The sequence below is a fragment of the Hipposideros armiger genome, unplaced genomic scaffold (genome assembly GCF_001890085.2).
Source record: "Hipposideros armiger isolate ML-2016 unplaced genomic scaffold, ASM189008v1 scaffold_411, whole genome shotgun sequence".
NCBI classification, from domain to species: domain Eukaryota; kingdom Metazoa; phylum Chordata; class Mammalia; order Chiroptera; family Hipposideridae; genus Hipposideros; species Hipposideros armiger.
Genome location: NW_017731761.1, coordinates 561,326 through 583,882, shown reverse-complemented (window position 1 = coordinate 583,882; position 22,557 = coordinate 561,326). Strand labels below are relative to the sequence as shown.

Below are 22,557 nucleotides of genomic sequence, written 5' to 3'. Positions count from 1 at the left end.
TCTCCCATGCTCTGGGACAGGTGGGGAAAAACAGGGGGAGCCAGACAGTAACTGATGTTTCCAGGGAGTCCTTAACAGACCGCCTAATGCCAAAGAATGGCTCCTCCAGACCCCAACTTCTGGGTCATACCGACCGACCAACTGAGGCCAGAGAGATTTGCACATGCCCTTCACCCCCCCCCCCCCAGAAGTGGGGCTGGGATCCAGCCTCTGGTGAGTATGGGATTCAGTGAGTCCAGCACAGACCTTACCCCAAGGAAGCAGGCTGGGGCTTCTATCAGCCCTCGGAACTGAGCTTTGTGACCTATGGGGTAACCATGGCAACAAGAAGCCAACCCCACATGGAACCATGCTGGACTACTCTGAATTTGGAAGCCAAGGGTCAAGGCAGGGAACTCTACGAGTATGGAGACATCCTTCCATCCTGGGCCCAGCAAACGAAGGAAGTAACTGTATCTACAATGTGATGAAATTTAGAGACGTGAGGAGGAAGCATTGCTAACTCTAGCTCTATCCCTTATGATGGTCATTCCGCCTGAATTTCCACCCTTAGACTGAGACTTGCACAAGTTCCCTGCTAAAACGCAAATCTACCTAGAAAAATAATGACGGCTGTGTGCAATTAGCACCAAAACATAAATTAACTTCTGCCAAGAGATGGTGGCAGAGTAGAAGGCATTACAGGATGAGTGTAAGTCTTGAGAGGAAGAAATGTAAGTATGAAGAAATGGGGACTTTCCCAGTGGGGCATCATGGGAAGGTTGTTTAGTACCTCAAATAAGGGATTCTGCCCAAGAAGGTGAAGGAAAGACCAGAGACATGGAATTTTCTGGCTGAGTGAACTCTAGTGGCAGACCCCTTCCCCATCAGAGAGCTGAACCCCTCAATAAGGCCTCTGAGAACTCCTCAATAAGGCCTCTGGAACCCACAGGTGACCAAAATCGCCATAGCTGGCAGAAAACTGAGGGATGGCTCCATCTGTAAATCCCTCTTGATTTAGCCATTCTTCAGTTCTAGGAGGACTTTGTAAGCCCAAGGACTCCTCGGGCCTACAGAGGTGGTGTCATTTGACAAGGTCACCCAGGAAATAACCAAGGTGGGACTGAGCTATGTTTCCACTGCAAGGACAAGTTTTAGCCAGAGCACCCATGAGAAGGTAGCAGAGGAAACAAGTCAGATAGATATAAAAAAGATGAGAATAAACCTCTCTTATTTGGGTTGGGGGGGGAGGGGCTCATGCTAACAACCTCCAAAGATCTTTTTTTCAGATGAAGAAGCCAGCTCAGGAAAGCTCAAGGAGAAAGAGAGGAGAAACAACATTACATGCAGATCAAGTTCAAAATCTATGCCACTCCCATGGAAATATAATTCAGCTTGCCACCTCTTGGAAAAGAGGCACCCTCAGCAAAACCACATGCTGGCACACACATGAACGTTTTTCTGTATTTTTATCCTGGACCTTCTAAAAGAGGCTACGTTTGATCTATGTGCGGCCTGTGAAGTTTCTATGAGGGCTTGTGTGGCTCATACTAGGACCCCTGCACACCTTTTCCCCTCACCCAGTAAGCTGAAGAGCTTCAGACGACAGCCAAGGGTGTCCAGGGATTGACGCATCACAGGTGCTGAGGTTTTGCATAAGGAAGTCTGTGAGCGTGGACCTGGATTCCAGCCTAGCCTCCACCACTGGCTAGCTGTGACAGCATCCCGATGGGAACACAAGCGTGGGAACAAGGCTGCGGCTTCAAGACCGCCATCTTGTTCATGCACAAGGTCCAGTCCCTGCCAGAACTGTTCACATGACCCGAGAGTCTAAACCCTAAGTGATAATGGAATTGACTCATTTTCTTTCCCCATGTTTCACAATACGGATAGATGGAGACCAGAATTTAATCCAGGTGGATATACCAAGTGTATCATTCAGTCCTCACCATAAAGGAACATTCTCACCCCTCAACCTAAGGATAAGACTCTGAGGCTGAGAAGTGGCGGATGACTTGTCCAAGGTCACACGACTTAGAAAGAGCCCCCGCGGAGATTTGAACCAGTGTGGTTTGACACCAGCACTTGCACTCCTAACCACCATGCTAAGCTGCCTTTGTCCTCCGTGACAAACTCTTCACTTGATAAATGGGGATGCTGAGGCCCAGAGAGGCCTAGGAAGTTCCCCAAGGTCACAATGTCAATTGGTAACAGAGCTGATACGGGGTAACAGGAAAGAATCATTTTCTGCTGGATGCTTGCTTACAGCAATAAGGTATGTATGTGTGTGAAGGAGGGGAGGGGGAGAATTAGGGCAGAGCAAGGGAGTTAAGCCCCATGGATGAGGAGCCCTGGCAGAGATGAGGGGGCTCAGCAGAAGAAGCCGGAGACCCCAAAAGACCCCACCACCAACGCAGCCCTTCCCGGCACCCAGGTGATGATATGGACTGCGACTCACTTCTTTTGCTTCTTCTCAAGCTCGTGGTTTCTGCTTTGCTGGTTCTCCAGCAGGAAGCGGGTGTCCTCCAAGTCACAGGTCAGATGGTGGCACTTCCTCTTTAGTTGGTGAGCCATCTTCTTGGCCCCCTCGTAAGCACTCTGCAGCTCCCCGAGCTGTGGGAGTAACAGGATGAATCACCCCACTGAGAAGGGTTTTTTCTTATTTCAAGCAGCTGTCATGTCCAAGGTGAGCATAATGGAAGGAAAACCGGCACTGGAGGCGGAGACACCCGGTCTGGGCCACTTGTTACCTGTGTCACCTTAGGGAAGCCACTTCTCGGAGACTCAGTTTCCCCAGGGGTAGAATGGAGGGTAATCCCATTCATCTCTTGGGGTGGCTTTTAATTTTTTTCCAATAATCCTAATGTCAACACTCTGGCAGATCCCTTACACGCCCTGCCTCAACTTGAGGGCCCCTTGAGGGACTATACAACAAATGTCCCCGTCAGCTGGCATCATATGGGGAGCTGTGTGAGGATTAGCCAGGAAGCAGCCAACACAGCCCACGGAGAAAATCAGACCGGAAAACCCAAGAGACAAACTCTAAAGATTAGAGCAGTAAATGACACGTTAGATGGCTGACTTACACAGGAATGCACACAGCCAGCCGTAAACACACAGAAAGCAAAGGCGCTTGCATCTTCCTCCAGGAAACACCCTCCCAAATGGCCTAGTTTCGATCTGGGAGAGAGGACAACTTAGAACACTCGCTTTGAAGAAATGGCCTCATTAAGGCACTGCTTTAAATAAGCAAAAATGCTGAGTTAATGAAGCCTGTAATTCTAAATTCAGTATTTGAAGGCGAATGAGATGTTTTCTTATATTCGGCTACTCAGAAAAGGTTGCAGTTTCATTACTTTTTAATGTAGCATGACTGTCCCCTTTCCTTGGGGATACTGACCCAACTTGGTGATTTGTTATTAAAGAAGTGGGCTATTTTCCTGTAGTTGTCCTTCTGTGTTTATCTACAGTACTGGTGTCTCTTAAAGGACCATAATATAATGTCCAAATTGGGCGCGACCAATAAAGCCATCACCACCATGGAAGATCATGAGGCTCGCTTCCATTGTTTGTAAAATTCCATGTGACCGCAACCTGGCCCACCTCTGCAAGGTGATCTCATGACGCTTTTCTCTCACACTGAGGAGATGTATATAATAATAGCATAGGCCACGATGACCTCAACTCTCATGGTACGTACCTCTAGTGGGGAGACCAAGAAGGAAACAGATAATCACAATACAGTGTGATGAGGCTTATATTTGGAGAAACGATGCAGGGGCACCCAACCGAATCTGTGTCAGGGAAGACTTTCTGGAGGGAATGACATTTAGGCTGAGATCTTAAGGACAGTTAGAGATATCTAGGTAGGAACGTTCTAGGAAGAGGAAACAGCATATGCAAAGGCCCAGAGGTGAGAAAGAATAAGGCACATTTTTGAAGGATGGGGGGAAAAAACACCATAAAACAGTGCAATGAAATAGAATAGAGAGCCCAGAAATAGACTCACTAAACTTAGTCAACTGATCTTTAACAAAGGAACAAAAGCAACACAATGGAGAAAAGATAGTCTTTCAACATATGATGCTGGAACAACTGGATATCCAAATGCGGAAAAAATGAATCTAGACATGGACCTTACACCCTTCATAAATCTTAACTAAAAATGGATTACAGAATGTAAAATAATATAAAACTTTTAGGAGATAACATAGGAGAAGACCTAGATGACCTTGGGTTTGGAAATGGCTTTTTGGATATGACACCAAAGGCATGGTCCATGAAAGAAGTGATAAGCTGGACTTTATTAAAATTAAAAATTCCTCCTCTGCAAAAGACACTATCAAGAGAATGAAAAGACAAGACACAGCCTGAGAGAAAATATTTGCGAAAGACATATCTGATAGAGGACTGTTATCCGAAATATACAAAGAACTCTTAAAACTCAACAATTGGAAAACCAACTTCATTAAAAATTGGGGCAAAGACCTTAACAGACACCTCACCAAAGAAGATACATGACAAATAAGCATGTGAAAAGACGTTCCACATGATATGTCATCAGGGTAATGTAAATTGAAACAGCGAGATACCACCACATACTTACTAGAATGGCTAAAATCTGGAACACTGACACCACCAAATGCTGGTGAGGATGTGGAGCAACAGGAACTCTCATTCACTGCTGGTGGGAAGGAAAATGGTCGACACTTTGGAAGACAGTTTGGTGGGTGTTTACAAAACCAAACCTACTCTTACCATGTGATCCAGCAATCATGCTCCTTGGTATTTACCCCAAGGAGTACAAAACTTCTGTCCACATAAAAAAACTTGCACACAGATGTTTATAGCAGCTTTATTCATAATTGCCAAAATATGGAAACAACCAAGATGCCCTTCAGTAGGTGAATGGGTAAATAAACTGTGGTACATACAATGAAATATTATTCAATGCTGAAAAGAAATGAGCTATTAAGCCATGAAGGAATCTTAAATGCACATTACTAAGTGAAAGAAGCCAATATGAAAAGGCTACACACTGTATGATTCCAACTGTATGACATTCTGGAAAAGGCAAAACTATGGAGACAGGAAAAAGACCAAAGGTTGCCGGGGTTAAGAGGGAGGAATGAATGGGGGAGCACAGAGGATATTTTGGGCAGTGAAACTGTTCTATATTAAATTATAATGGTGGATGCCTGTCATTACACACTTGTCCAAACCCACAGAATGGACAACACCAGGAGTGAACCATGATGTAAACTATGGACTTTGGGTGATAATGGTGTGTCAGTGTGGGTTCATCATTGTAACAAATATACCCCTCTGATGAGGGATGCTGATAGTGGGAGCAAGGGGTATATGAGAAATCTCTGTACCCTCCTTTCCATTTTGCTGTGAACCTGAACCAACTGAGTGTGTTAGGACTCAGTGGAATGCTGGAGCTGGCTGCTACTGATCTATGAGAACCGATTCTGCACATTTCCTTCCAACTCTACATTCAATGACAACACAATTGTAACTTCAAATGGACCGTGGTTGGGAGTATCCACACCATGGAAATTGGCTATTGGCAAAAGCTATGCATGGGGTGGTGTGGGGGGTTGTCTGTTTATGTTCAGAGAGCTGGTTTACCAGCCTACCACTAGTTAGATTATAGACTAGAGGTGGCTGGAGGCAATGCAAGACAGGCAAAGGGCTAAACCATTGTGCTCCTCTAGAAACACTAGATGAGATTCCATTAAATTTGTAATGTCAAAGCTGCACTTTCAAGAAAGGGAAATTTCAGAATATTGGAAATGCAGAACCGGCCGAGTGGCGCGTTGGTTAAGAGTTGGCTTGGGATGCCAGCTCTGAGCAGCATGGCCCTGGTTCAGATCCCACATGAGGGCCAGTGATGCTGAGCCCTCTACAGCTAAGATGGTGAACAACAGCTCAACCTGGCGCTGGTCTGTTGTGAGTCGCCGATGACGGTGGAGGCTGCAGCCCCCGCTGCAGTGGGCTGCCGTGAGCTATCAGAGTGACTGGCAGCCCGTGTGAGCTGCTGTGAGCCGCTGTGAGCAGCCGTCCAATGGCCAGCGAGTGATCTGCCTCACCCGGGAAGAGCGCAATGATAATACCAACATGGGCCAGTGAAGCGAAGTCCTTCACAACTAGACTGAAGAACGAAAGTACAGCAACTTATCTGTTCCCCTTCCCCGATTCTCTAATGCTGTTCCCCTCCCCCAACTCCCCAATAAAATCTTTTTTTTTTAAAAAAAGAAAGAATATCTGAAATGCAGAGGACACAATGTCAGAGTAATAATATAATGGTAGGTGCTGACATTATGGCCGCCAGGGCAGGGGAGAAGAGGAGCCATCGACAAATCCAGAAATGTGCCTAAGGATAGAAGCTGTATTTGAATGTCTGGACAGAGACAGGCAACAAGGTCTTGGGGCAAAGTGGGGAAATGGAATGGAGGCCCTTGCATTAAAGCGGAATCCTCAAAGAACTGCACCTCAGTGAGAAGGGCTCCACCCTTTTCAATAAAAGCTCCACCCACCGTTCCGGACAGTGGCAAGAAAACTTGCTGCCACTCTCGCTCTCGGTGGGTAGAAAATAGTCCCATCAGAAAGCAAACCCCCAGGTCTGTGCCTCATGTGGGGTTTAGAGCTTGAGTTGACACTGCACATGTTGCAAAATTCTGAAACTGAGAATTTAGCATGATCTCAGGGGCTGTTGCAGAACAAAGGGCAAAAGTGCTTCTTCTAGAGAACACATACAGCCACAACCCTGTAAAGTCTCCCATTAAAAATCAATGTTTAAAAAAAGATCAACTCACAATTAAAAAAAAAAAAACTAAACACACCAAAACATTTACCATGAGAGTCAGGAGGGAAAAAAGTTCACTCCACAATGCAGACCGCCTGAGGCTGCTGTGGTGGGAATAGAGAAACATGTGGAAAATAAGCTCACAATCAAAATTCACAAAACACAAGGAAACAATCCACCGTGAGAGTCAACATAACTTGTGATAATATAACAATCTGAAAGAGACTTTAAAAGGTCCTTTGGCTGCAGTTTGGCAGGTGGTTAAAGGTGGAGGGTGGAGGCTAGGAGACCTGGTAAGAGGCTGCTGCTCTGGTCTAGATGAGAGACGGAGGTGGCAGGTTAGCACAGAGGCAATGGGAGTGGATAGAATTTAAGAGCATACTACATTTTGTAGATGAGAAATCTGAGGCCCAAAATGTAAAGTGATTTCTGCAAGATCAAAGCAGAAATGGAACTGGAACTCAGATATCCTGAGTTTATGTTCATGTTCTTTATACCACAGAATATCTGTCCCCGGAGTAGAGCACCTGCAGGTAGAGAAAATATTTTTCATATCCCACAGGGACCAGCATTTGTGATAACAGTGGAGGCGGAAAGCATGAGACGGTGGGAGCACTTTTTCTCCCTACCCAGGCTCAGCCAACACTTTGAATAGTGGAGGTAAGAACCTGTCTGATCTCTGACACTTTTGTGATGCGGACTATCTACGACCGCTTACCTGCTGCTCCAGCTCTTTCCTAGACGTCAACTCCGAGTCCAACCTCTCCTCAACTTGCTGTAGACGCTTTCTGAGAAACTCATTCTCCATCTGGGCACAGTCAAAGCGCATCTGCCACTCATCTGCTGTTTAACAAAGTTAGAGAGACCAGGATGGAAGGCTAGGTGAGCAGGGGTGGTTCTCCTCCACTTACTTAGCTCTTTGTCCACAATTTCACAATATTCATAGAGTTCCTGAGGCTTGACCTTAGACTTCAGGTTAGGAAATCCTGCTTTAAGTCCAAACTTAGTAATTAAAAAAAAAACACTTCCTCCAGGCAGCCTGTCCTGACTACCTCCAGTTGTCTGAAGTTATTGACTGCTCACTGTTCTAAGCTCAGTTGTTTTATACCACTCAACTTCTCCACAAGTATACACATAACCTTCTTTTTCAAAAACAAAAATTCCTTGAGGGCAGGGGAGATGTTTTAGTCATTTGTGGATCCTCAATACCCTCTAGAAGAGTTCCCTACACACAGAAGTTTCCCCATGTTGATACAAATGCACCAACTGGAATCATCCTACTGGCCAACTACAGAATATTAATCAGTGACTGTTGGTTGAATTAATTAACAAATCAATGAGTAATAAAGTGTCCACTGAATGTATAGCAAGAGAGACACTGATCACAAGATGTGTCTATGAGATAACAGAACAATCCCTTGATTTGGTAAAGATCTAAAAAAAATCATTTACTGGTTGATGAAAACTGGCTGAATGGAATAGGTTAGACCAGACTATGATTTCTCTTCTTTTTTTTTTAACCATCTGAATAATAACATCCCATACACTAATAGACCCATGAAAAACATTCTATACGTGAACAGCTTAAAATAGACACCATTCAAACTTAACCCATCTCTCCATCCATCCATTCCTCCATTTCTCCATCCATTCCTCCATCCATCCATCCATCCATCCATCATCATCCAGCCATCATCCATTCTTCCATCTACCTTCCATCCATCTGAACACTTCTTGAGCACACTACTGCATATCAGGCACAAGGGATAATGAATAAGAAAACATTCTACCTCCAGGAAAATCTAGTGGGGGAGATAAACCTGTAAAATGGCAGCTAAAGCCAAGCATGACGGGGGGCTCTCAGAAGGGAAGCTTATGGAAATCCAGAAAAGGACTCAAACTCATAGGGCAGCAAACATATTTTTGTGCATCACTGTGTCCCCAAGACTTATTACAATGCCTAGCATATCATAAATGCTCCATAACTTGCATTGGATAGGTGGATGGGTGGATGGGTGGATTGATAAATTGATAGATAAATGGATGGTAGGGCAGATGGAGAGACAGGTAGATGGGTGGATGGATGGATGGATGGATGGATGGATGGATGGATGGATGGATGGATGGATGGATGATGGATAGATGGATGGTAGGACTGAGGTCTTGGGGGAGATGACCCCACTAGGAGTTCCCACAAAACTAACCCAAACAAAAAATGACATAATTGTAAGGAGTGAGAGTCTGTTCAAGTTTCCACCAAGGTAAATAATATCATGGTGGGAAATGAATCCTATCTCCTCACTGGGAAAAAAAATCGCAAGTAGCAAACAGCATAGCCTGCAAAAGGAAGAGGAAGCAGAAAGCATCTGTGTGGCTTTACCATGTCCTCTGTGCTATGATGTGCTACAGAGTTAAGTGGTATGAGTGGATAACATGAGCAGATGAGGAAACCTCTCCACTCTTCAAGGCTGATTTCCACCTCTAACCTCCCTCCCCGCGGGTGCCATTCTTAATCAGTATGTACAACTCACCCAATCACATTTTCTCTGGGTTTATCTGCCCTCCCCAGTTATATTGCAAGTGTCTTGAGAGCAGGCCCCAACTAAAATTCTCCTTTAACCCCCACATGGTCCAGCTCAGTGCTGGATGCATACCATAAAAGGTTCTCTTTAAACACTTAACCATGCGTAGTGCAAAACCACAGATATTTTAAATAATTTATGTTCCAGTTTGATCCATGGTAGAGGTTTTAGGTGGCATTGCAGTGGTGTGATTAAAGTGTTTTATTGCTTCTTCCCACTTTCTCATAGTTTAGGAAATTTCTATAATGAGTATGTATTACTTTCATAATGAAACACAAAATATTTGTGGGTTGGCTTCCTGGAAATGAGCACCCAAAATTGAGAGCCCATATAGTGTTGTGACGAATGTGCTCCCGAGCTATGCACATCACCCCTTTCCTTCAACTCCCGTATCTTCCTACAGGAAAACAAACTAGAAAGCATCATGTAGACATAAGTCGCAGTCAGGATGGGGCTGGAGCCCAAGATCCTCTGGGGAAAATGCGCTGTCCCCACTGCTGGTTCTATGAAAATATCTTTCCCACTCCCCTGCATGTACCCTAACTTGTTGGGTCTCCCGTATCAGAGAATCTCAGACTCCTCCATGTTAACCTTCCAGGTAAATGCCTGCCCTGGGGGTAGCCAGGAGGAGAGGAGAACAAGAGTGGAGTGGAAAGCAAATGTGCCTTGCCTCTTTCCACTGCCTCCAGACCTCCGTTCCTCGGAGTGTCCCTGACATTTCTAGGCCATACATTCTCGGGGGTCACCGAAGGAACGATGTCAACATTTTATAAAAGCTGACAGGAACACTGGGCATCCTTTTGCCTAACTCATTTAGACTGGGGACAGGAGTTGACAAAGATGTCACCATGCCCATCCAACCATGGTATGTAAGTCTCCAGGCAACTGTAGATGGGCACCTACAGAAAGCCCCAGCTCTACTGAGCGCATGTATCCTTAGGCAGTTCAGGGGCCCTCTCACCTTCTCCCCAGTTATTCAATAACTGCTGAGTGCCTGACACTGCTTTTAAATGGGAATAGTAGTTTCTGCTCCTGGGGTTATAAGCTCGGATAAGGATGCCACTCTTAGCAGTAGCAGTAATAATGACGAAGTAACCAACAGCTACCCAGCACTCTGAGCCATGCACACAGCTAAACACCTTCTATTAATCATCTATGACAGCATCCATTTGAAAGATGGAGAAACCAAGGCCCAGTTTCCATGCCCCAAACCACTCATCTAATAAGAGACAGATTCTAGATCTGAACCAAGAATTGCAATTTTATAGATTCCTCTTTTAACCATTAAACTGCCTTCCTCAACATTTACATTGAAACTATTCCTATAAATATGAAGGTGTCTTCCCCATAGAGTCCCTATGTTTTGGATCATTCTTTGCATTCTTACTAAACAGCACCTGTCACAGTGATCATTTGTCATTTGGGATATTGTGGAATTATCTGTTGAATTATCTAATTATTTGCCCATTCCTCTAGAAGACGAGGACTGTGCCTGTGTGCTCTGCCCCTAAGGTAGTGTCTGGTGCAAAGTACGTGCTCCGTGTGTATGAATGAATGCATGAATGGATACATGGATGAAAGAATGAAATAAAAGGTCAGCTCTTGCCACCAGCATGTAATCTCAAGCGTTCCAATCTGCTCACCTCCTCCGGTGTGACTCTTTTCCAACTCATTCAAGTGAACTTTCTGCTGGGCTTCTTCCAGCTGCTTCTCTACTTCTCCCAAATTCTTCTGGACTTGTTCATGCTTGCTCTGGAAGAAAGGCCTCGAGGTTTTGAACTGCAGCTAGGTAGAAGCCCAGGCTGGCCATCTCACCCACGGCGTCTCCCAGCCCAGGCTGGCCACACCCAGGGCACCTCCATGGCCAAGCCTGAGCAAGACCCAAACGTCCTCCAGGACCTTGAGCATGGGAGTCAATCAGCCAAGGCATCTTGCTGAGACTTAGCAATCCCAGATGTGAGTGCAGGGGGGCAGGCTCCACCCCTCCCAGACACCCTGTTCATCCACCCCTACCCCCCTACCCCCTGCCACCCTGGATCACTCACCTGCAGCTCCTGGACCTCCCGGAAGAGCCGCAGCCGCTCTGCCCGCTCATTTTCCAGCACCTGGCAGGCCACGTCCCCTTTGAAGCGTTCATCGGCAAGCTCTGTGGTCAAGTCAGCAAACTGGGGTGGGGAAGGTTAAAAGCAGTGTCACGTGTTGGGGCCACCAACCCTTCCCCCACACACATATGCCAGAGACCACCCTTGCACAAATCACAGCTCTCATGGCCAGGCAGCCCTTCAATGTAATGACGTGGTGAAGAGCAAGGACATCAGAATTTTATGGGTCTTGGTGTGTTCAAGTTCTTGGCCCAACACTCACCAGCTGTGTGACTTTGAACCAGGTGGGATGCCTACCTATGTGCTTCTCAGGTTTCTCAGCTTTAGAGGTCAGGGGATCACTTACAGAAGTGTTTTGAGAATTAAGTGAGATAATACACATAAAGCTTAGTACAGTGCCTGGTACATAGTAAGTGCTCAATTAAAAAAAAGTTATTCTAGTAGAAACCCAGCTTAGCCATCCTTCAGTGAGCTATCTCTCTGGACCAACCAATAAGCTCCCTTGTAAGGCACGCTCACAGATGCCAGCCACATAGGGATGCTCCAGCCAGGAAACCTCTATGGTTTCCCATAGTCCATCTGCCTCTACCAAGTGATAGACATGCACGCTGTACATCAATTGTGTGTGTGTGTCCCTCCCCCCATTTATACCTGTTGCATTTTTACCATAATTACCTATTCAATGAGCTATTCCATAAACCTATAAAATATGAACCAAGGTTTGCCATGAAAACTAGGTTGAATGCTTTGGAAGGAATAAAAAAAAGTGAGTTGCTTTTTAAAATTCTTTCAAATAAGTATAGGTGTGAAATGATAAAAACCTAGAAGTAAAAAATTAGGTTTTGGGGCCGGCCAAGTGGCTCAGTTAGTTAAGAGCACGAGCTCTGAGCAACAGGGTCACCGGCTCCATTCCCACATGGGCCAGTGAGCTGCGCCTGAGCTAAGCTGCCGCTGAGCTCCCAACAGGTGGCAGGATGGCTCAGCTGGTGACAACACGTGCTCTTAACAACAAGGTTCCCGGTTCGACTCCCGCATGGGATAGTGGGCTATGCCACCCCCCCCCCCCTCACCTGGATGGTGACTGGACTGGGAGCTGAGCTAGCTGCGCCCTCCACAACTAAGACTGAAGGACAACAACTTGGCTGTTCCCCTTCCCTATTCCCCAACACTGTTTCCCTTCCCCAAATCCCCAATAAAATCCTGAAAGAATTAGGTTTTGGCATTCCAATTACTTTGCCATTTGCTCTGCTTTAAAGAAATCAAAACCGGAAACCATACAGTCACGTATTAGGGGCGTGGTTTAAGGAAAGAAGTAGGTCTTGGGTCAGATGCTCATCCTCAAAAGGCTTTGGTCCTACATCAGGGCGTTAAGGTAGACATGTTTAAAGGTAAAAATAAAAATGTTTATTTTTTAATGAATTCCCACTTGCCCTGACTTCCCTCCCCCCTTGCCCCAATTAACTGACCAACTACAGATGCCAAAGGGGTCAGGGTTTCTGTGGTATTACTGCTCCAAAATGCAGCTTTCCAAGTTCAAGGATATGCTAAAGCAAGTGAGGAGAGAAACATATGAGTGGACGGTTTATGATCAAGAGGCTCAAAAACAACCTCGTACAGAAGAAGGGTCACTCATGAAACTGAGGCTACCTCTTTTGCGAGGCAGGGCATAAAGTCAAGAGGCAGAGAGCAAAAAAAAAAAAAATAGAGGCAAGGTTTAGGGTTCCAGTTCAGACACAAAAACTAACATAATTGTGTGACCTTGGACAAGTCTCTTCCTCTCTGGGGCTTTGGTCACTTGCGTTGTGAAATGCGTTGAATTAGATGATGCCTGTTGTTTTCCTTTCATTCCAATTCTACACCATAAATGTGCATGAAGATGTCAAAATACCTCACTCTCCCGTCAGACCCTTGGCATCGCACTGAGGGGCGACTGTGCAGTGTTATCACACAGATGCTAAGTGGCCCTGCCGGGGCGGGACCCAGAGGTCCTGCCCAGCTAGTCCCCATCAATACCGTCTCAAAATTCATTCAGCTGCTCTGTGAAGAAGAAGGATGCGGACCTATACGTTCCGACATGAAAAAATCCCCAAGACATATGAGGTCTGACAATTAAGTTCGCGAACTTGTTGCAACGATGTTGCTAACATTTTTTTGACATCAGAGGGATTAGTCATTATGAATTTGTACCAACTGGACAAACAGTTAACAAGTTGACTATTTGGAAGTGCTGAAAAGGCTGCGTGAAAAAGTTAGACGACCTGAACTTTTTGCCAACAATTCATGGCTCTTGCACCATGACAATGCACCAGCTCACACGGCACTGTCTGTGAGGGAGTTTTAGCCAATAAACAAATAACTGTATTGGAACACCCTCCCTTCTCACCTAATCTGGCCCCTAATGACTTCTTTCTTTGCCTGAAAATAAAAGAAATATTGCTTTGTAGGGTGGACTAGGTGCTGGCATCAGTGCCTAGCTTCCCAAGGGGAGTACTTCAAAGGCGACCATAGTGATCTTCAGCAATGAAGTATGTAGCACTTTGTCTAGAATGAATTCACGAACTTAATTGTCAGAACTTATAGTGCCAAAGAGGAAAAGAGCAAAGTTGCAGAACAGAATTTTGGCTTGTTCCCATTTTTGTTTGTGCTTGCACAGAAAAAGTCACTCCCAAACTCTTCATAGGTTTTTTTTTTCCTCCCCCCACCCAGAGGAGAGGGTCACAGGAGAATCCAATTTTCTTGTAATGCATTTCTGTACTGCTGATTTTTAAAACCCCTTTTGTAATCAGGAAAACACAAAACAGTATCTTTTTAAAACATTCCAAAAAATAGTAATTGAGCTACAAAGCCCGGGGCTGCTCTGGCCCTTCCATGCCCACTGCCGGTTTTCCTCTTTTAGCCCATCCTCTTCCCATCATGTTGATCCAATGACTGCTCAGACCACAATGCAGATTCCAATAGAAACAAAGAAAAAAAGGAGGCTTAAGGGGAATGTTCTGAAGTCACTACAGCAAGTAAGTGGCAGAGGTGGAACTTGAACCCAGATCTGTCAGCTCTCAGTAATGACCAGAGTGAATGGAGGCGGGCTCTCCCAGGGTGCTCCTGGCTGTCTGTGGGGTAGGGCTTCCTTTTGCTGTTCCTGACATTGTTGTCTTTAAAGTGTCCTGAAGGAACACTTACATTGCTGTGAGCTGGGATAGTTGTTAAAATGCAAAATCCAGGATTCTTATAGCCCCCAAGCCAAAATCTCTTCGGTGGGACCAAGCGATCTGAATTTCGACAACACTCCAGGGTGATTCTGAAGCACAACAAAGTTTAAGAATTCCTGCCGTAGAATTGCTCGGATCTGCTCCTCATCTTGGCCTCACACTTGGCTTTACATGGGTTAGATGTGCTCATGGGCCCACAGATACACTGGAGCTCGAGAAGGGGTCATTTGCAATGGGCACCAGATAGAGGCTGGAGTAGCCCCGGAATGCCCCAGACCATGCTCCTAAGCCCGCTCCCCATCTCTGAGATCCGCATTGATCGCAAACACCAGGCCTCTGTTCTCTCCGCCTTAGCCAATTAGTGTGAAATTTAATTTGTGCTAATCGGCCTGAGCAAAGGGAGCACAAAATTAATTTACTGCATTAATTTTGAGTTCCACAGAACCCAAGTCTGGAGTCCAAAGGACAATGAGCCTTTTCAAATTGGGGAAATGACGGGTGTTTTTCACAGAGGCCAGTGGCCCCTGACCTTTCCCTGTTCCCACAAATCCCTCTCTCTTCCCACATGTAGGGGCCCAAGGACTCTGTTTATAGAGGTGAGGGGTGGGCCCCATGCCCAGAGCTACGAGGTGAATGGAAATGAAAACCAATTTAATAAGGAGGAGAACCTGGCCTGCAAACCCCGAAGGGTCCTGACTCAAGGACCAATTAACTAGAAATGATGCTGAAACCTCCTGTGAATCTACCTCTTGGCCAAATCATCAGAAACCCTCTTTCTACTTAGGGACAATGACTCCAGGGTCTGTCAGAGAGAAGGGACAAGAATGAATCAACTTGCTGTACATTGTGAGTCAAGTCAAACACATGATATGTCCTGCGCGCTGGCATCATTCGTCGTTTGGAGGAACAGTGGGTACTGGGGATTGGATGGACATTAAATACAGAGAACGTGGGGTTTAGAACTGCCACTGTCACTAGTCATTCATTATGTGAGCACCTACTGTGTGCCAGACCCTGCCCTTAAGGACCTCACTGTCGAGTTGGGGAGATGAGAAAACCACACGTGGGGCACCCATGTCTTGGCCCAACCCTGTCCGTGGCTCTTATACTCAAGGAATCTCAAAACTCCCCAAACCATCTTTCCTGCAAAGAACAAACCATGTCTTTTCACTCTCCTCTACTTTTCAATTTAACAACAACAACAACAAAAGATCTGTTCATTATAAGCCCTGGTATGAGAAATGGCTCACACACTCATCGAACGCCGGGGATAGACATGTGTTAAGCTCTTGGCATATGCCATCTTCTTTAAACTCATCAAATGCTTTATGAGGGGGGGTATTTTTGTTATTTCCTTTTCATAGAATGAAAAACTGAAGCACTGGGAGGTGAAGCAATTTGCTCAAATCATAGCTGAGAAGTCGCAGAGGGCGTGTAGCCCGGGCAGCCTGAGTGCCCAGTTCGGGCGCATACCTACAGCACTGCCCTCTGCCTCACAGCCACTACTATCCAGCGCAATCCCGCACCCCCAAGCCTCCAGGGCTCAACAGAGCAGGAGTCGTCAGCCACCAGGAGCAGACCAGGAAGCAGTGGCTCGGGAAGGTCAAGTTAAACAGCCAGCGGGGTACAGACCAAAGGCCAGAGAAGACCTGGACCCTGATCACCCCTGCAGGGCCGTGGCCAAAGGGGACCCACGTGGACCCCCAGCCAAAGGGAAGCCCCATCCCCATCAACCTGAGGAACTAAAAGAGAAAACGGGGGAAAAAATTAGTGGAAAAAAATGGAGAAGAGAAAATGAACCAATACGTGAAGGGCCGACGTAACTGCAGTCAGCTGGCGGGTTGCGGTTTATTTGTCGAGGAGATGAAGCTGCGGCTTCAGACTCCAGGCCTGTGGTACCCGCCCCCAAAGCTGCCTCAGTCATTAAGGGAAATTCAAAACAAATCCCTCGCTTAGTGGCGGGCTCTAGGGCTCCCCCGGAGACGCTGGGGACCAATAGAGGCATCACCCTGTATATTCCTCTTCCCAGTCAACACATCACCCACTACTAAGTAACAGTAATAGTTATGCTAATAAAAGTCACTACCCTAATAATAATCACTACCCAGGTAGCGCTTACCACGTGCCCAGCACAGGTTCGCCCAGAGAACCCTCAGCAATTCGGAGAGGCTGCAGATGAGGAAACTGAGGCCCCAGGCTGCAGACACTCACCTGAGGACAGACACCCCGCTGGCCAGCACTGGCTGTGCCTGGCTGCAGAGCCCTCACTCCTAGCCACACCATCAAACTGCCTCTCGGGGGCTCAAAGAATACGAACCAACAAAGGTACGTAAACCAAGGCGTAAAGGGAAGGCTCCACAGTCTCCGGCATGTGGTGGAAATGGAGCAGCTCTCGTAAGAACACCAGCAGAAGGGTCGTGCTTCCGAGCAGGACGCATGGGAAGGACACATCACCGAATGGCCTTGGGGCTGGAAGGTGCCATTATGGGCTTTGGTGAGCTTTCAAAGAGGCCTTCAAAGTTCCCTAGCCACCCCCCCTTCCTAGCTCCCCCCCCCCAACCCCGCAAGAGGAAATAACTCCTCGGGAGCTGTCACCCACACATTCCATCTTGAAAATGGTCTTTGATCCGTCCCTCACCTTCAGGATGGAGTCCAAACACCTGCCATGACTCTCATAGCCCCTGTGATCTGGCCCCGCTTCATGGCCTGACCCCCACCCCATAACCACCACCCCACACATGGGACATTCAAAGTACCAGACTGCAGGTGCCAGACCAGGTCCCCACACTCTGTCTCTGCTTTTGCTGGGTCCTTTACCTGGAATGCGTCCCACCTCATGAACTGGCTGGCTCCCATGCATCCTTCAAGACCCCTCCTCCAAGAAGCCCTCCCTGACCCCACTCCCAGCCTGGGTAGATGCTCCTCCTCGACCACAGCCTGTTTGCAGTCAGCCAGACCTAAGTTCAAATCCCGGCTCCGCCACGCACCAGCTGTGTGACGCTGGACCAATCGTTTTACTCTCTGGGCTTCACTTTCCTCATCTAAACATGAGGATGCTCATAGTTTGGCATGAAAGTAAAATCAGATAATGCCAGTAAAGGATTTATCACAGCACCTGGCACAGACACATCGCTCATTAAATGTTACTTTAATTATTAAATACAGCATTATGCCATTCATTTATTTAATTCGAATTGACTGCTCTGTGGGGTATCGAAATAGCTAAGATATATCAGTATCTTCGAGGAACTCAGTCTGCCGGGGGGAAAGAAACTCAATAACATATTAGTATAACAGTGGTATGTCTGAAGGCTTGCGATGTCCTCAGAGAGAAGAAGCGGTAACTATTATTGCCACCCTTTACTGGTGACGACACCAAGGCTCAGCGACTTGAAGAATCTGCCCACAATCCCTCAGCCATAAGCCACTCTGGTCAAGAACCCTGCTCCTGTACCAGATACACCAGCTCAGGTCGTCGGACTCATCCTTACCTTATCCAGTCCCCGGCTTCTTCGTTTGTGTTACAAGGTAGGTAGAGAAGAGATTATGGCTCCGATTTTTATATGGGGAAACTAGGCACACAGAAAGCATATGCCAGCTATGCCCTCCTCTGTCGGGCCTTCCCTAACTAACCCCACTGTGGGTAGCTACGAACCACATTACGAGGCTCCGCAGCCAGCTGGCTGCTGGAAATATACCCTCCTCAACATCCCCAGAAGTTAAGAGTTAAGGCCCAAGAGTCAGACAGGAAACCAGGCAGCCTTATTCTCCTGGGGATTAGAGAAAACCACATCGGCCGCACAGAGGCCCCGTGCTGTGGCAGAGCATAGAAGTAGGGGCCGGAAGACGTGGGATGTGATGCAGGCCCGGTAACCACTTGATCACATGATCCTGGCACTTCCCTCCCCATCCTGGAGATGAGCTCCCAGCCACACTCACGGCCCGCAGGGCCAAACGCCCCCAGCACTTTGCACAGGGACGTTCCGACCACAGTCTCCAGTCCCCGCTGTATCCTGGTGGATTCTCTCAGCAACTCCTTACCCCCCCAAAAGGGACACGACTCAAACCAATGAGGCCAGACATCGGAGCGCACAGGGCCCCGTCTGTTGCCATAAATAAGGTCTTGGGGGAAAGCCCAAAATATGTTCCAGAAAGAGAAGAAAAACACACCTCCCTCCTGTATCCCCATGAGCTCCCACGGCCTTCTAGGCATTTCCTACAAGCAGACAGGCCTGCTTTCTCGGGAAAATAAAAAACCCCACTTTGCATCAAGGCAGAGTTTTGCTCGCTTGAAGACTATGTATAGCCAGCTTCTCCTCATCTCCTCTTTTGCTCCTTTGCAAATGAAGCACTTAAGTCATTTTGCAATAACGTTGTCTTTTTAATAAGCCTAGTCGAATGGGGCTTCCAATGATGAGGCACACATGGTTTGGCTATGTTTCTATCAACTGTCCCCCCACACATACTCACACACTGAGACAAAGGGGTGGGGTGCAGAGGCCATGAATGCAGACTGGGGTGTCTTAAGGATGCATGGCCCTGCAGGGGTGTCTGCTCCCCAACTTTTAACAGCAAGTGGCCAAAAGTAGAACTGTATGGAAGGAGAGAGCTTTTATCTGTTCTCTAGCTTAATGTTTCTCAACGTGTGGTCCCTAGGTCAGCTGTTCAGCAGCACCTGAGAATTTAGAATTACAGAAGCTCTAAGGTCACCCCAGGCCCACTGACTCAGGATCTCTAAGAATCTGTATTCTTAGCCGTCCTCCAGGGGCTTCAGAGACACTTTCAAGGAGACACTGCCCTAAGGCAGCATGCCCACCTGCGTCAGGGTTGCCTCGGGCTCATTAAAGAAGCAGTGAAGGATCCCTCCACCCAGATCCCCTCCTGGACCTTGGAAGATGGGTCTGGGGAAGCTACAGGGTTAACAATGATTCTGGTGCTCTTTAATATGCTAAAGCAACCAATATAAATCAATAGTAGCTTTGCTGTTGGGGGGACGGTGGCAGAGGGAATTAGAGCCCTTTCTTCAAATAAAATTTTCCTTGGGCCCCGTATGCTACATTTCACCAAATCTGAGAGGCCACTGATTATAAGATGCACCGTTATGGGATGTAAGAAAAGAAAGTGCTGCCAATTTTTGGTATGAGATGCCGCTGACTGTTAAGATACATTCCAATTCCAGAGATGTGCAAAGGTGGGAAATAATGTGCATCTGAGAATCGATAAAATATAGAAGGAAGCCAAAAAAAAATGCCTCTACTGCAAATGGAAGCAGGTTTGGGAGTTCTGGGGCCCTTTGAAGTCTTCCTTGCCCCTTGGCGTTTTGAAGACACCCAGGGCTTCAGGAAATACAACTTCCAATGATTGCATCAGAAAAGGCAGGCCACAGGGTGGAAGAAGACATCTGTACTACATCTATCCAACAACTGAACTTATAGCCGCAATATATAAAGAGTTGCTACACACCAATAAGAAAAGCAATGGTCCTTTCACTTGAAGGACCAGTTTGCCAAAAAGGATAACCCAATTGCCAAAAACACGTGAGAAGATGCAAATTAAAAGCACAATCTGGCACGAAGGCACACCCACCAACATTGCTAAATGAAAAAAGCAGAGACCACCGAGCACTGGTAAGGATGTGGAGCAGCTGGAATGCTCACCCCGTTGCCATGGGTGCGTAAATTGACACAAACACTTTATTTAGCAAACTGTCTGGCAGTATCTATTAAAATGGAACATAGAAATAACTTCAAACCCAGCAGTTTCATTCCTAGGTAGAGTCCTACCAGAAATGTATGAGACGTACACCAAAAGACACGTGCAGGCTTATTCCTAAGAGTTTAAAACGGGAAACCACCAAATATTCATTTACAGCAGAATGGGTAAATAGTGATCTATACCAGGGGTCGGCAAACTTTTGAGACAGAAGAGCCAATCCTGTCCCTCACAACAATTTAAAAATTATTCGAGAGCCATAAACAAATGAAATCACCAGTATGTGAATAATATCCTTTAAAAATTTTATAACTGAAACTATGATAGTTTCATTTTCATTTTCAATTTTACTTCAGAGCCACATGTATGTACCCAAAGAGCCGCATGTGGCTCGCAAGCTGCAGTTTGCTGTGAGAATGCACAGTACCAAGCCACTCGCAACACGAATGTCCCACCCATAAATGTCAAATGAAAGGGTGTAGAGGCCTGACCACCGCACTGTATTTCTGAAGCTGATGTTGAATAATATTGTATGTCAACTATAATTATATATACGTATAGTCACGGGACATGGAGTAGAGAGTGGGAATGGAATCAATGGAATTGTAATAGATAAGCATGATATCGGGGGTGGGAGGCAGTAGAGGGGGGGAGGGGGGTTGTTACTTTGTGAGGGTGAAAAGGGTAACTATTGCATTGTTCTGTACACCTGAAACTAACAATAAAAAAAAATAAAAAAAGAAAGAAACCAGGCACAAATGAGTACACACATTTGATTGCAGTTAGGTAACGTTCAAAACTAGAAGAAAACGACTCTCTAGGGTTAGAAGACAGATTGGTGGTTACCCTAACCTGAAAGGGGGCATGAAGTGGGGGGATTTGGAGGGAGGTGGGAGGGAACTGTGTCTCCATCTGGGTGCTGGTTGCACTGGTGTGTTCACTTTGAAAAATTCATTGAAATGTAGATTTAGGAACGTGTGTGTTTCTTTGCATGTTGGACCTTAATAGAACTTTTAAAAAGAAGGAGGGAGAGGAGGGAGAAGAAGAAAAAAGGGAAGGAGAGGCGTTGGGGAAGATGAGGAAGAAAGTGCAACATTCAATCATCTAGACATGAGATCACTTTACATTCCCACCAGCAGCACAGAGAAGTTTCCGCTGCTATACGTTCTTGCCAACACTTGGCTACATGAGACTTCGATGTTGCCCATCTGAAGTGTGAAATGATACCTACCGTGGTGTTAATTTGCATTTCCTGATTGCTAGTTCAGCTGAGCATCTTTTCATGAGTTTATTATTACTCATTTGAATTTCTGAACATCTGAATGCTTGAAACAAGAGCTCCCCTCTTGAGAACAGCACATCCCTATTTTTTTTTTATCCATGTTCCCCTCCTATTGGGGTGTTTGCCTTTTCCCAAAGATTTGAGGAAGTTCTTTACATATTCTGGATACTCTTTGCCTGTTATATGTGATGCAAATGTTACCTCCAAGTATGTGGTGTGTCTTCATTTTATGCTTCGATAAACAGAAGTTTATTACTTTAAAATAGTCAAAGGTATCATTTTTTCACCCTGAAACTTGTGCTTTTGTGGCTTATTAAATAAATTCTTCCCTTTGGAGCCAGGTGACAAGTCTACACCTGCTGGTTGTGTGGCCTTGGGGAGATGCCTAACACCCTGGGGCCTCAGTGTTCTCCTCTGTAAAATGGGACAATAACAGCATGCACCTCACACGGTTATTATGAGGAGAGCACTCAGTGCAGTGTCAGGTGCTTCACCTTCTCCCCATCAGCAGACCTCACCTCACACAGGGACCCCACACAGGAGGGATGGGGGTACCTTGCTCTCCAGCAGGTCTGCGTTCTGCCGGAGTTCATTCCGAGACTTCTCCAATTTTTCCAGCTTCTGTCTCAGCATCGTTAGCTCCTCCTACAAAAACAAACACCATAACAGAAGCCATTCTAGACCAATGGTGTAGGTTCCCCGTGTGCTAAGAGTGCTGGGGAATGGGGTGGGTGATTCAGCCAATCTACTGTAGGACGCTCAGGCGTTATGTTCCTACAAGGGGCCATTTCCTTCCCTTCTTCTCCTCACCTTCCCTTCCCATCTCTTTCCTCCTCTCTCTCTCTCTCTCTCTCCCTCTCTCTCTCTCTCTCTCTCTCTCTCT

At 46.4% G+C, this 22,557-nt stretch overlaps 1 protein-coding gene across 1 annotated transcript in view; it reads right to left on the bottom strand.

The window, feature by feature from the left end:
• Window positions 1-22,557, bottom strand: part of MYO18B (myosin XVIIIB) — a 286,118-nt gene that overhangs the window by 137,390 nt on the left and 126,171 nt on the right. Inside the window, exons 26-30 of the mRNA XM_019663943.1 lie at window positions 22,230-22,319; window positions 11,418-11,537; window positions 11,016-11,124; window positions 7,509-7,633; window positions 2,438-2,592 (exon numbers count right to left, since the gene is read on the bottom strand). Coding sequence (XP_019519488.1) covers window positions 2,438-2,592; window positions 7,509-7,633; window positions 11,016-11,124; window positions 11,418-11,537; window positions 22,230-22,319 — 599 coding nt within the window. The remainder of the gene's footprint in view (window positions 1-2,437; window positions 2,593-7,508; window positions 7,634-11,015; window positions 11,125-11,417; window positions 11,538-22,229; window positions 22,320-22,557) is intronic.